The following is a 13,583-nucleotide window of genomic DNA, read 5'->3' on the forward strand; positions in this document are numbered from 1 at the left end:
ACGCGTTGTAGCTTCACTACAGCCAAAACCCAGACGGCAAGATGGAACTTCTTCTTTAAACAAGAAAACTAGTGTGGTTTTGTTGATAGTGCTGTTGAACTGAAAACATTCTAGTTTGGTGTGAATTATGCATTATGGTGAATCAACCCAAGGCAGCACTATGAGATGGAATAACAGAAAAAGTCAGCAGTTGGCAGAAGTTAATGCTGCTGGGAAGTGATGAAAATACTGCCTGAGAAACAGAGGAACTACTTGATTCTGAAAGTCATGTTCATTAATGAAACTTTTTCATTAATGAAAATTTAGTTTCATTAATAATTCAGCTGCCAAGTTCTCAGTGGTGAAACTTGTCATTGCAGACTCTTAGAACAACAGAAGATTCCAAACTGTGACCCTGCCGATAAACTTTCCTTTCTTAAAGCAGCTGCAGTACCTGGAAGGCTGATTTATTAAAAAGCTCACCTAGGAATTGCCGAGATCTCAGTCTCCTCTTGGATCTTCTCTCTGACAGAGTTACTTTCATTAATGTATTTTGAGGCACTCTTTCTTGTGTAAGATTTTCATGAGGTCAGGTTTAACAAAAATATCATTTTGGACAATGTGTAATACATTGTGTGACGTTTCTGAAATAATCAAGGTAATGCATTGCATTAAAACACCTGTGACTGGCATTTCTTTGTCCCCTTGGAAAACAGCTCTGTGTGCTAGCTGATGGCGTTATGTAAAATCCAAAGTACTGCTCTAATAGCTTCGGAGATGACTTTCTATTGCACCTGACTCCAGAATCACAATGAACTGGAAATTGCATTACAATTACTTTTATGTCACTGTGAAATTTTTCAGGCTCCCTCTTGGACCATCCAGGGAAACAGCAGTTTTAAAGCTCTGAAACACACCAGGCTTAACGCTGCTGGCCTAAATGTTTCTGTTCACGAGTGTGTAGATTGTTCAGAAAAACGTAGGTCTTCACTTCCCCTTGGATGGGCTTCTCAGTGTATCAGACTGTAAGCTTTGGAGAGGATTTGTGTAAGTGTCTAGACAGGGTTCAACTCCTTCCCATTCTGCAGAATCAAGTCTATAGAGTAACACTGAGCATTTTGCACTAAGCTATTCTATGGTAATGATGACAGTAATAATGAACTTCATTGCTTAGAAATATATCTGTATGTTTTTCTTTATAGTTCCTCTTACATCAGTGCCTTCTCAGGCAAAGTCATATATTTAAGCTAAAGAAGATAAATACACCCCTAGTCTCTCTGGAATATGTTTTATATTTATTTCATTATTGGAAAACTAAATGAAAAGGTTGATTGAAAAAGATGTGAAATACGTGGACTCTTTTTCAGCTGGAAAGAAGACTCTTTTCTTTAACCTCTCTGTGATTCATTTGTATGATATGTAAAAACAGAAGTATGCCTACCACAAAATAGATGCACATGTATATACATACATAAAGTACCATAGGACACTGAGTCCACATAAAGCATTATTAAAGTGCTGCATGTTGCCATTGACTAGCCATTATTTTCTGCAGCTAGTGCACCTCATGCAGTGTGATAGTGAATATTTAAGTGATGCATTTAATCAAATATAATTAGTCTATTGTATCTCAGATAATACTATTTTGTAGGACAGTGGGCTTTAACCTTTTTATAGGTGACCCTCACTTGAGAACATTGGTTATCTGACTGTAACCCCTCAGATTAGACTCCTGGTGAAGGCTCCTACCTCTTTCCCTTTGCTTGATGAGTATGCACACCACTTTTTCACAACCAATCCCCTCATGTAGCACAAAGACCAAGTCTGCCACTTTTTACATTCAGCAAAGTCTTCAGTTCTGGGCCCCTCACTACAGGAGAGACACTGAGGTGCTGGAGCGGGACCTGGAGCACAAGTGTGATGGGGAAGGGCTGAGGGACCTGGGGGGTTCAGTCTGGAGAAGAGAAGGCTCAGGGGAGACCTCATGGCTCCCTGCAACTGCCTGAGAGGAGGATGGAGCCAGGAGGGGCTGGGCTCTGCTCCCAAGGAACAGGGGATGGGACAAGAGGAAATGGCCTCAAGCTGCACCAGAAGAGGTTTAGGCTTGATATTGGGAACAGTTTCTACCCCAAAGGGTGCTGAGGCATTGGAACAGGCTGCCCAGGGCAGCGCTGGAGCCACCGTCCCTGGAAGCGTTCAGAAGACATGTAGCTGAGGCCCTCAGTGCCATGGGTTAGTGGTGGCCTTGGCAGTGCTGGGGTAAAGGTTGGACTGGATGAGCTTGAAGGTCTGTTCTATGATTCTGTGCTTACAATAGCAGCTAATCCTGCTCCAAGCAGGGCAGTTCTGTTTAGATGCACTTGGATGCCTGCGCAGAGCATCCCACCACCTCTGGTTCTGGGAACTCTCTGGAGTGCCCACCGCAGTCTGCATACGCAGCCGCAGCTCAGGGCAGGCAGAGTTAATTTGGTGGCTGCTGGTTCTGCCTCCCGTGCGATGAACTCATGCCCCGCAGCTGGGAGCCGCAGACAGAAAGCACTTTACTGGCTCCTACTGCGTTAGTATCTGATTGCCTTGTAAGTGGTAAGGTAATTTACCTTCAGCACTCCTGCAAAGGATACGGATAAAGACGCTTATAGATAACAAGTGATTCGTCCACAATCGCTCAGAGGTTGGCTCAGTCAGAGCAGGATACAGAAACTATGACAAAGTCCTAGACTTTATCCGTTAAACCACCTTTCCCCTTCTCTGTGATTATCTGGATATTGTGGGTACGTAATGGAGTATTTTTTGTTTGGTTTTGTTGCTTCTTTTTTTGCCACAGCAACATTTTATTTTCTACTCTATCACCGCGCTGAGGAGGTGGCTGCAGTGCACTGGTAGAGACTGATAAGTGACTTACAATTTTATACCGCACGTTTCCTGAATTTTCAGTTTGAAATGTACAGTCTGGGATGACAGCCAGTCATTCAACCTGTTCTTGCCTCAAACACTGTAAAAACGTGCAGACAAAAGAAGGAACACCTGGCAAATGTTTTGGTTTTACAACAACAACAAGAGAGAGTTAATGATATCCATGGTTAGGAGTGAGATAACTTGCTTCTTTACAGCATACACTGAAAACATTTTCCCAACATTTAGATTCCATTTAACTGTGGCCATGCACAATATACTGTAGAGAATTAAAGCAACCAAGCAAAAGAACTAAAGCAGACATAGCATTAAACCAAGTCTGTATTGCCGGGAAGGAGCCCTGGTCCCACTCTGCCAAAGTCCAGTGAGGGCTGAAATCCCAGGTGAAAGCTGGCTGTGGAGACAGCAGCTCCCTGTGATACTGTATTGTGTTCCTGGTGTTTCAGTGGTTTCTTTTCTTCCTGACTGAGTAATGGGATCTGCCTTTGAAGATGAATTTAGCTTGGAAGGTGGCCCTGTGGTTCTGTGAAAAACCTGTTACTCGTGATAGCAGATGATGTGGTTTCCTTGTGGTCGAGTTGTTTGCATAAAGAGCTAGAAATACTGAAAACTGGGTTTTTAATGCTGGCTAACAAGCATTTTCTGTGGAGTTGCTTATTTTTTTCTTTCAGTGCATCAGCTTTGTTATCTTTTTGCATTCAGAACTTGTATTGTTTAGAAGTGTAAGGAAATAGCTGCATCATTGCTCATTTCAGAAAAATAATGTATGTTTGTTGTTTTTCTTTTGGTTCTTTGGTGAAAAGGATTGATGAGGAGGTGTTTCTGTGTCTTTTAACACTTAATCATGGCACAGAGGATAATTCAGCACAACTAAGATAACAATCTACAGTTACTTTTTTGAGGTAGTATTGACAAAGAACTGCTTTGCTTAGATTAGGGATGCAGCTGATTCTGCTTTGAATTTAATCTCTGAGGTTGGAGATTAAGTTGTTCTCAGATCATTGTGTTGCTGGGATTTAGCACGTGTTAACTGAGTGTACCAAGGCTTGGAAAAACTTTGGAAAGTAATTTCCCCATGTTGAAGAGGATCTGGAGTTTCGAATTGCGTTTTAGACAACGTTTGGATGGCAAAAATAGGTGAGAAGTGATGTTTGGAAGTGTGTGCTCGGGAGCAAACAGCCATCGCCATTGTACCTGTAACACCGTGACATCCCACACTTTCCCTCATCCCCGAAGTTGCCGGCTCGTGTTGTGATGCAGCAGCACAGGCTCCCGGAGGACGTGTGGCAGCTGCCCATCACACAGCGCTTCCCGTGGTACCCTTGCGATGTGCCCAGCAGGGCGGTAGCCTCGGGATTTTACTTTGGGCTGCGCATCTTTGACTGTCCCTGTGTGTGCAGAAAAAGGGAAGATCCCAGTGACAGTTTTGCTCAGGGTTGGTTGGGTTTGGTGGGTTTTTTGTTTCTAAGGGGCAAGTGCTGTTCTGCATCTTGTTTTAATTGACGTTTTAACTCTGTTCCAGCCTGACTTCTTTAATGGTTTCACTGAGTAAAAGAATGAACGGGGAAAAAAAAACAACTTTATTTTCTTTTTTAGCATTTTGGTTTTGATTAAACTCACCTAAGGGCTGGATAGCTTATGATTGCTTCAAAGATATGTAGCTCAGACTTTGTATTCTCAGATCACTTAATTAGAACACAATTTATCCACACTCAGCTTCTAATTTGAAATGAGCATTGCTGATATTCTTGACTGCAGTAAGATCTCTTGAAGAATCGCGTGTTGATTATCTGGTCATCAAGCCCTGATTTTTCAGAAGTGCTCAGCACAATGAATGTGTGCTAAAGTTCATTAGAATTAGGTGTGTTTGTCTATTTGTGAATTAAATCAGAAATTACAAAATAAAAAAATAAAAAAGCCAAAATGTGGAGAGGACCAGTATGTCAGATTTCCAGTCCTGTGTTTTCCATTGCATTTCAAGAGACTTCGCCTTAAATCCTAAGTGTACGCTGGTGAAATCAGCACTTCATGTAATAATTGAGAAAAGGCAAAATTTCCTCAGTATTTTTCCCCAAACCAATACTGGCAACTGCTACCTCAAAAATAAAATCTCTTTCCTGATGTAAAAAGCCAGATGTATTCCATCTAGACACAGTGTGTTTAAGCTTCCAAATAATAAAGCAATTTGTGAGAGACCGCAGAGCTTGTCGTGTCCTAAGATCCGTTGTGCGAGTCCTTAAGGCTGCTGATCTTTCATTATGGGGCAAGTGATTTACTTTTCTGAACTTCAGAGCTCAGCAGATTTGCAGGTAGTGCTGTTGAAGTTTTAATTTAGGCAAAGATGCTCATAAAGAAGTGCTCAGATGTTCCGATGTGAATCCAATTTTATATCCCTGGCAAGTTCAATAGTGTTCATCTTCTGCTTTTGATTCATTTAAACAGGTTTATGAAGAAGCAGCATATTAAGCTTTTATCTCTCTCCTATATACACGAGTGTGTGTGCATGCTCCCTAGTTAGTACTTTTATATATATATATATAAGCTTTTATATGTTTTAATATAAACTGAATACATCTATGTAATGTTGATATTGGTGTTTGGTTTATTATTCTGTATTAAGTGCTACATTCATCTTATGCCAGATCTCTGAGGTTCTGCAGCTCCAGTAGTGTATATTCAGTTACTTCTGCACAGCTTATGTTGCGCAGTACCTTTTATTTACTGTGTGGGAACTGAGTCTTGAGGAAGACTAAATTAATTTGTGGTAACTTGAATGCAGTTCTTGCTTCCTTAATCTTACAGAAATTCTGTTCATTCTTATTGATGTGCAGTTGGCTCACTTTTAAGAACAGCCTCTATGATTTGTGGTTGCAAGATTCAGTCTTTATTTAGCTGGTGCTACTGTGTCTCTCGGAGGAAAAGTTTTTTGTTTATGTGGGTATGACTTTCCCATATTTATCCTCCAAAAGGAAAAGCTGCATCCAAAGGAAGCTGAGAAAATATGAAGCTCATGAATCTTCTGAAGTAATTTTTAATACAAGGGCACAAGTTTGTATTTTATCACTCATAAATATCCACTCATTGAAATCCAAACATGCTTTATTTAAAGTCGGAACACAGACTGGGAGAGTAATTCCACTTAAGCTTCTATGCATGTGGATATTGTCCAAACACATTTTCTCCCTGCTGTGTCTTACTCCACATGCTGCTGGGAAATGGCACAGGATCTAGTGTAGATCAGACATTTGGTTGTTCTAGGAGGTGCAAATGGGGGGTTTAAACATAAAGATTTTGGGGCTAAACAGACTCTTTCAAACTTAAGTAAGAAATAACCAAGTGAAGGATATTGAGGAGATGAGCACGTGTGATAGTCCTAAAATTAGGATGCGTTCATAAAAGGTGACTTTGTAAACCTGTCTTCTTCATCAGCTTGTGCTTCCCCAGGTCCACAGGTATGTGTAGGAAAATGAATGATCTCTCCAAAAATCTCTGTTCCCTTTCTATTCATCAGTTGTGCTGCTCTTAGGAATGTGTGTTCTCACTGCTTTTCCCCAGGTGGGCAGTCAGCAGAGCAGTGTTAGGTGAGGAACTGGTCCCAGAGGTGTTGCACAGAATCATAGAGTTGTTTAGGTTGGAAAAGACCTTTAAGATCAAGTCCTGCCACTGCCAAGTCCACCACTAACCCATGTCCCTGTGTGCCACAACTCCATGTGTTGGTAGAGCCTGGCTGAGCGCCTGGGACCAGGTCACTGTCATGGCTCTGGGTGCTGTGCCAGTTTGCCCCTCTGACTACCAGCGCTTGAGCCCCAGTATCGTGTGCTTTTCCCTACGCAAAAGAAAAGACACTTCTGTCTTGTGGGAGTCTAAAACATATCCCTGATTACAGGGGGTGTTTTGATCAGAGCTTTAGCATTCAAAAGCCTGAAATGATGCACTGATTTCAGTTCCTGGCTGTGCAGCCTGATTCTGAGTTCCCCCTTGAATGGTTTGGGGGGGATTGGGGGGATTTTTGGGCTTTTTTTATTTTATTTTTTTTTTAGTATTGGTCTCAATGTAGAGTTAATTAATCAGTTCAGCAGTTTTTCTGAAACTTCGTTGTTTCATATCAAAACAGATCAGTCTCACTGCAAATGGTTTCCCCTTGTGATGTGTTCTTTTACTGTTTGATTCATTAAGTACAGAATGTGCTTCGGTTTCTAAAAACAAACATACATCATTATAATTATCATTTCGCTAATATAACTTTTTCTGATTATTGTTCACTAGAAAACTATAACTCAATATAATGACTAAAGCATGCGGTTCATAACACAGTTTGTTTTCTGTAATCTCTTTTGCTATATCTATTAGAAGTAAGTAGCTGTAACATGGAATTGCACTTAAACTTGTTTACTGTTCTGCATTTACGTTTGGAAAAGTGACTATGCTCAAATAACACCTGCTTCTTCTGTTTTCTTCTCATGTGCTTTTTATTTTAATCCACTCGCCTTATTGATTACAAAAAATCATTTTCATTATCTCCAAATATGTCAGAACCCAAAGAATGAGAAAAGTGCCTATCCTTCTTTATCACTGAAAGTCATCTGCTATTTTCAATCAAAGAGGCTGAAAGGGGAGCATAATTCTCAGATCTTGGTGTGTGTTTGTGGCATTGCTAAATAGAAAAATAAAGGCCAAATCCTGATCACACAGAACATGAAAGATACCATCATTGCATTGTTGCTCCCTTTTCATGTTTGAAGTTTAATCTTCTTTCACTGGAACAAATAATGTTCGTTTGATGCTGATTGGTATAACAGCAGCGAGTGAAAGCAGATTGAGATCTCTGAGTAAGTTTTATAGGAGCCTAAAGACCGTATTTTCAAAAGCTGGGTTTAATCCATTAAGGTTCATCTCCTTAAAGACCCTGAGAGAAACAGGGAGGAAAACATTCCTCTGGGTGGATGTACAGAGTGGCCAGGCTGGGCTGCTGTCCTGCTCCTCAACAGAGGATCCTTTCTCAGGAAGAATCTATAAAGAAGTATTTCTAAATCTAAATGCAGATTTACACCTCTGTACAAATACGGAGACCGCACATCCCAACTGTGCAGCCTCACAACACTTTTGTGTCTCTGATCTCTAATAGTCACTGCTGTGATTTAACCGTATTTTAACGTCTACAGGTCCAAAAGGAACGTAGGCTTAGTTATCTCTTTGTGGAGCTTGGCTTTTTTTCCAGGCAGTGGTCCTTTCACAGTGTCAAGGAGAGCAGCACATGGATGCACATTGGTGATGTGTTTTTCTCCTGTCTTCCAGGCCCTTCAAACCACCACAGCCAGTCTACGCTGAGGCCGCCGCTGCCTCCTCCTCACAACCATTCCCTGTCCCACCACCACTCCTCTGCCAACTCCCTCAACAGGAACTCGCTCACAAACCGCCGGAACCAGATCCACGCGCCCGCGCCGGCACCCAACGACCTGGCCACCACCCCCGAGTCCGTGCAGCTGCAGGACAGCTGGGTGCTCAACAGCAACGTCCCGCTGGAGACCAGGTGGGCCACGGGTGCGCGCCCTGCTCCGCGCTCTCTAGTGCACACAGATCCCCTTTGGCTCGTCAGGAGATGGGGGTCGCTCAGCTTGTGTCAGGAGTGGGTTTGGAGGGCACAGCACTGGGAGTTGGTGACGGGAGAATACCCCCGGCCTCGGGTTTGCTTAGCACTGGAATGTGGGGAGGTGAACATGTGCATGTCCCATGTTAAAGGCTTTTATTCATTTGCACCATCCCTGCTTACACAACTCACCATGTTAGCGCAGCATATTCTACTCACAGGCTCAGGGACCACTTAAAATTCATCTTGGCTGTGTTGCTGAAAAAATACACATTTTTGCGTTTCCTGAAGTAACAGAGGCTCATTTGAAATTATGCATTTTGGGAGACCTTGAGAAACAATCCCGGATCCAGGACTGGCATTACTATAATTTTAATTTATATTTCATCCACCATGCAAGCTCGTTTTAATCTCTTCTGTACGTGTTAACAGCTTGATGCCCATGGGGCAAACAGTTGCATATAAATGAAAAGGTGCAGCACTTAGGCCTGCCAGAGAAATAAATAAATAAAGGCCTGACATGCTGCTGTTCTAAATATTCTGGTTTGTTGTCAGCTGGGTATGGAATGTCAAACACATTTAACTTGCGTTTTAAATACTGGAGCTGGTCTGCCAGAATTTAAAATAAGCCATTGTGGTGCTGAAAAAAGGGACTGGGAGAGGAGGGTGCTCCTGCTTGCCCAGAGAGAGAGGAGCACACCTACAGGTACGGGAGCTGGACTACCTGGAATGCTGGCTCATACCAGGGCTTCAGCTGCTTCATTCACACAGCTTCTGTTATATTTACTCAGAATAGCTAGGTGTGGTGTAGTTACAGCACTGTGCTGGATCACACTCAGTAGCTAGGTGTGGTGTAGTTACAGCACTGTGCTGGATCACACTCAGCAGCTAGGTGTGGTGTAGTTACACCGCTGTGCTGGATCACACTCAGCGGGTAGGTGTGGTGTAGTTACAGCACTGTGCTGGCTCACACTCAGTAGCTAGGTGTGATGTAGTTACAGCACTGTGCTGGATCACACTCAGTAGCTAGGTGTGGTGTAGTTACACCACTGTGCTGGATCACACTCAGCAGTTAGGTGTGGTGTAGTTACAGCACTGTGCTGGATCACACTCAGAGGGTAGGTGTGGTGTAGTTACAGCACTGTGCTGGATCACACTCAGTAGCTCTTTGTGGTGTAGTTACTGCACTGTGCTGGATCACACTCAGCAGGTAGGTGTGGTGTAGTTACACCGCTGTGCTGGATCACACTCAGCGGGTAGGTTTGGTGTAGTTACACCACTGTGCTGGATCACACTCAGCAGCTAGGTGTGGTGTAGTTACAGCACTGTGCTGGGTCACACACAGCAGCTAGGTGTGGTGTAGTTGCAGCACTGTGCTGGATCACATTCAGAAGCTAGGTGTGGTGTAGTTACTGCACTGTGCTGGATCACACTCAGAGGGTAGGTGTGGTTAGTTACAGCACTGTGCTGGGTCACACTCAGCAGTTAGGTGTGGTGTAGTGACACCACTGTGCTGGGTCACACTCAGTAGCTAGGTGAGGTGTAGTTACAGCACTGTGCTGGATCACACTCAGTAGCTCTTTGTGGTGTAGTTACAGCAATGTGCTGGGTCACACTCAGTAGCTAGGTTTGGTGTAGTTACAGCACTGTGCTGGATCACACTCAGTATGGTGTAGTTACAGCACTTTGCTGGATCACACTCAGTAGCTAGGTGTGGTGTAGTTACAGCACTGTGCTGGATCACACTCAGTAGCTAGGTGTGGTGTAGTTACACCACTGTGCTGGATCACACTCAGCAGCTAGATGTGGTGTAGTTACAGCACTGTGCTGGATCACACTCAGCAGCTAGGTGTGGTGTAGTTACAGCACTGTGCTGGATCACACTCAGCAGCTAGGTGTGGTGTATTTACACCGCTGTGCTAGATCACACTCAGCAGCTAGGTGTGGTGTAGTTACACCGCTGTGCTGGATCACACTCAGCAGCTAGGTGTGGTGTAGTTACAGCACTGTCCTGGGTCACACTCAGCAGCTAGGTGTGGTGTAGTTACAGCACTGTGCTGGATCACACTCAGCAGCTAGGTGTGGTGTAGTTACAGCACTGTGCTGGATCACATTCAGAAGCTAGGTGTGGTGTAGTTACACCACTGTGCTGGATCACACTCAGTGTGGTGTAGTTACAGCACTTTGCTGGATCACACTCAGTAGCTAGGTGTGGTGTGGTTACACCACTGTGCTGGGTCACAGCAGCTAGGTGTGGTGACGTTACAGCACTGTGCTGGATCACACTCAGCAGCTAGGTGTGGTGTAGTTACACCACTGTGCTGGGTCACACTCAGTAGCTAGGTGTGGTGTAGTTACAGCACTGTGCTGGGTCACACTCAGCAGCTAGGTGTGGTGTAGTTCCAGCACTGTGCTGGATCACACTCAGCGGGTAGGTGTGGTGTAGTTCCAGCACTGTGCTGGATCACACTCAGAGGGTAGGTGTGGTGTAGTTACACCACTGTGCTGGGTCACACACAGCAGTTAGGTGTGGTGTAGTTACAGCACTGTGCTGGGTCACACTCAGCAGTTAGGTGTGGTGTAGTTACACCACTGTGCTGGGTCACACACAGCAGCTAGGTGTGGTGTAGTTACAGCACTGTGCTGGGTCACACTCAGCAGTTAGGTGTGGTGTAGTTCCAGCACTGTGCTGGATCACACTCAGAGGGTAGGTGTGGTGTAGTTACACCACTGTGCTGGGTCACACACAGCAGTTAGGTGTGGTGTAGTTACAGCACTGTGCTGGGTCACACTCAGCAGTTAGGTGTGGTGTAGGTACAACACCGTGCAGTAGTGTAACTACAGCATCAGGCCACTCCCTTCCCGAATTCGATTAACGATTGCCTTCTGGTTTGGAGCTCTGGGAGGAGTTGGTAGAGTTGGATTGAAGCTTACAACACCCAGGCTGTTGTTGCTCTGCGGTTAATCAGTGGTTGTAGCACCATGGGGAGCAAATGAGGCTGACTAGAGCAGGGAGTCTGTGCCCAGTCTATGTTCCTGTGCTGCTTTGGAAACCTCATCAGGGGCTTCATTCGCGTTGCCCTACTTTGCTAAAATGGTAACGAGGGTGCCATGAAGAAGTGGGGGCCTGAGAAGCAACTGAAAGTTATCCAAAGCCTGTCCAAAAAAAGACAGGAAAGGGATTCTCATTTATTGAAGTTTGGAGCTAACTTTGGCCAAAAAATAAATTAGGAGTGAAGCTCGGCTCTGAACTGCTGCTTCTGTGAGAGCACCTGCTCCTCTTTAGAGCTTAATTTGGGAATCCAGAATTTGGTATTTATTGCTAAGAACTGCAAGATAGACTGTTGGTGCTGTTCATCCTGGGCCAGTTGTTGCTGTGCAGTTCACTGCCCAGGATTATAACGTATCTTTACTTTTAGTGTAGAGTGACTCCCTGCAGTTCCTTGTCCATTTGTTTTCATATGAAATTGTTCTTGGGTACAACAGTACCTGAAATATGTTATTTCTGATGGCTTAGGATTGTCACAATTTATCGAACACTGTATAGGGAGGTAATTCCTTGAGATATTCACAAAAGAGATTCTTTGGCATAGTAATGGCACCCTGAAAAGTGGGCATTTTGCTGGCTGTTTTTCCTTCACTGCCTGATTTTGTCTGTCCCCTGTCAGTGAAGACTTTCAATTCTGTTACTAACTTTGGTTCCTTTCCTTTTCTTTTTTTTTTGTTATCCTAAAACCTCTGGGAATATCGGTATCTTGGTGTTGATGACAAAAGGTTACTTTGTGAATACTGGGGGTTTTGGAGATGCCCAGCAGCTAATTGGAGCTTTCCCATAGCTGGGTTTGTCCTAGGCAAGCATTAAGATATTAGAAAACATCCTGACAGTATTTCTGTGTTCTAAGACCATTCCAGTGTTGCTTCAGGATCGATTTTTCTTCTGTGAAACCACACACCTGACAGCACCTGATGACAAATTTCATCACAAGAGTATTAACTCAGACGGTGATGGATTCTTTTTTTCTGGTTTGCAGTGAGTTGTGCTGAAGTTGGTACCTGCAGAATCATTGGACACTTTCACTTTAAAACTGGTCCTTCACCTACATTTATACCAGCAGCAAAAAAAAAAACAATAAAAAGACATCTTTTTGGTAACTATTAACTTTTTAGTTTATCCTCTGCTTTATAGCTTTACCTTGTGGTGGGACACTGATCCCTTCTATGCTGCCTCTTCACTCTGTCATTTTTTCTCTTGTTGTCAGCTTATTAATGCGGGTAGTCGAGTGCTCAGGAGGCAAAGCCAGCACTGACAGCACCATCTTTATCAGCACAGAGTTTCACAACTTTTAGTTTTCACCTTTCAGTTACCTCCAGTCGATTCTGCTTTTGACTGGAAGCGATGTGCAAGTGGTCACATTACCGATGGTGAAACAAAACACAGAACCTGAGCTGTGTGAATGGTTCACGTCAGCTCTACAAAACCCAGATCACAATTCCAGACGTCTCTTTATCGCGCAGCACTGAAAACTGGAATTATTGAGTAATACAACATGTGTCTGCATGGTGGTGGATTTTTTTCTGGTACAAATATTTTTCTCTTCCTTTCTTTCCTTTGCTACCTCAGGCACTTGGGGCTAAATTCAGGCTGTGTGGAGACAGCACATTCTTTCCAGATATGTCTTTTCTCCACCTGTTTTCCAATATTGGTGGGAGAGTTAATCACCTTTATAGTAATGTCAAGTAAGCTTTTACTGCTTGTACATGCTTTCATGTACCCTCTTCAGGCAACCCTCTTCTTTCATGTACTCAAGAATCCTTGTATGCTTTGTGGTTCTGTATTTTTTACTTCGTTATGCTTAGCTGTATTTTAGTAGCTTATGGCTTTTAGTGGAGTTACAATATTAATACAGAGTCACTAACTGCTTTTTTAGAATCAGAGAATACTTTGTGTTAAAAGGGAACTTTAAAGATCATCTTGTCTAACACCACTGCCGTGGGCAGGGACACCTTCCACTAGAGCACGTTGCTCCAAGCCCTGTCCAACCTGGCCTTGGACACTGCGAGGGATGTGTGTTGATTTTACTGTGCTTGTTTCTGGTTCAAGGCA

At 43.6% G+C, this 13,583-nt stretch overlaps 1 protein-coding gene across 6 annotated transcripts in view; it reads left to right on the plus strand.

Annotated features, from left to right (window-relative positions):
* The window catches only part of TENM2 (teneurin transmembrane protein 2), a 681,089-nt gene that overhangs the window by 484,717 nt on the left and 182,789 nt on the right, over positions 1 to 13,583 (plus strand). For all 6 annotated transcript variants that reach the window (XM_061456391.1, XM_061456390.1, XM_061456392.1 and 3 more), the window contains one exon: positions 8,188 to 8,422. In XM_061456391.1, the coding sequence (XP_061312375.1) occupies positions 8,188 to 8,422 (235 nt within the window). The remainder of the gene's footprint in view (positions 1 to 8,187; positions 8,423 to 13,583) is intronic.

The sequence above is a fragment of the Pezoporus flaviventris genome, unplaced genomic scaffold, assembly GCF_033815535.1.
Source record: "Pezoporus flaviventris isolate CSIRO_AGI_PZ_B2104156 unplaced genomic scaffold, CSIRO_AGI_Pfla_v1 ptg000023l, whole genome shotgun sequence".
Lineage (NCBI taxonomy): Eukaryota > Metazoa > Chordata > Aves > Psittaciformes > Psittacidae > Pezoporus > Pezoporus flaviventris.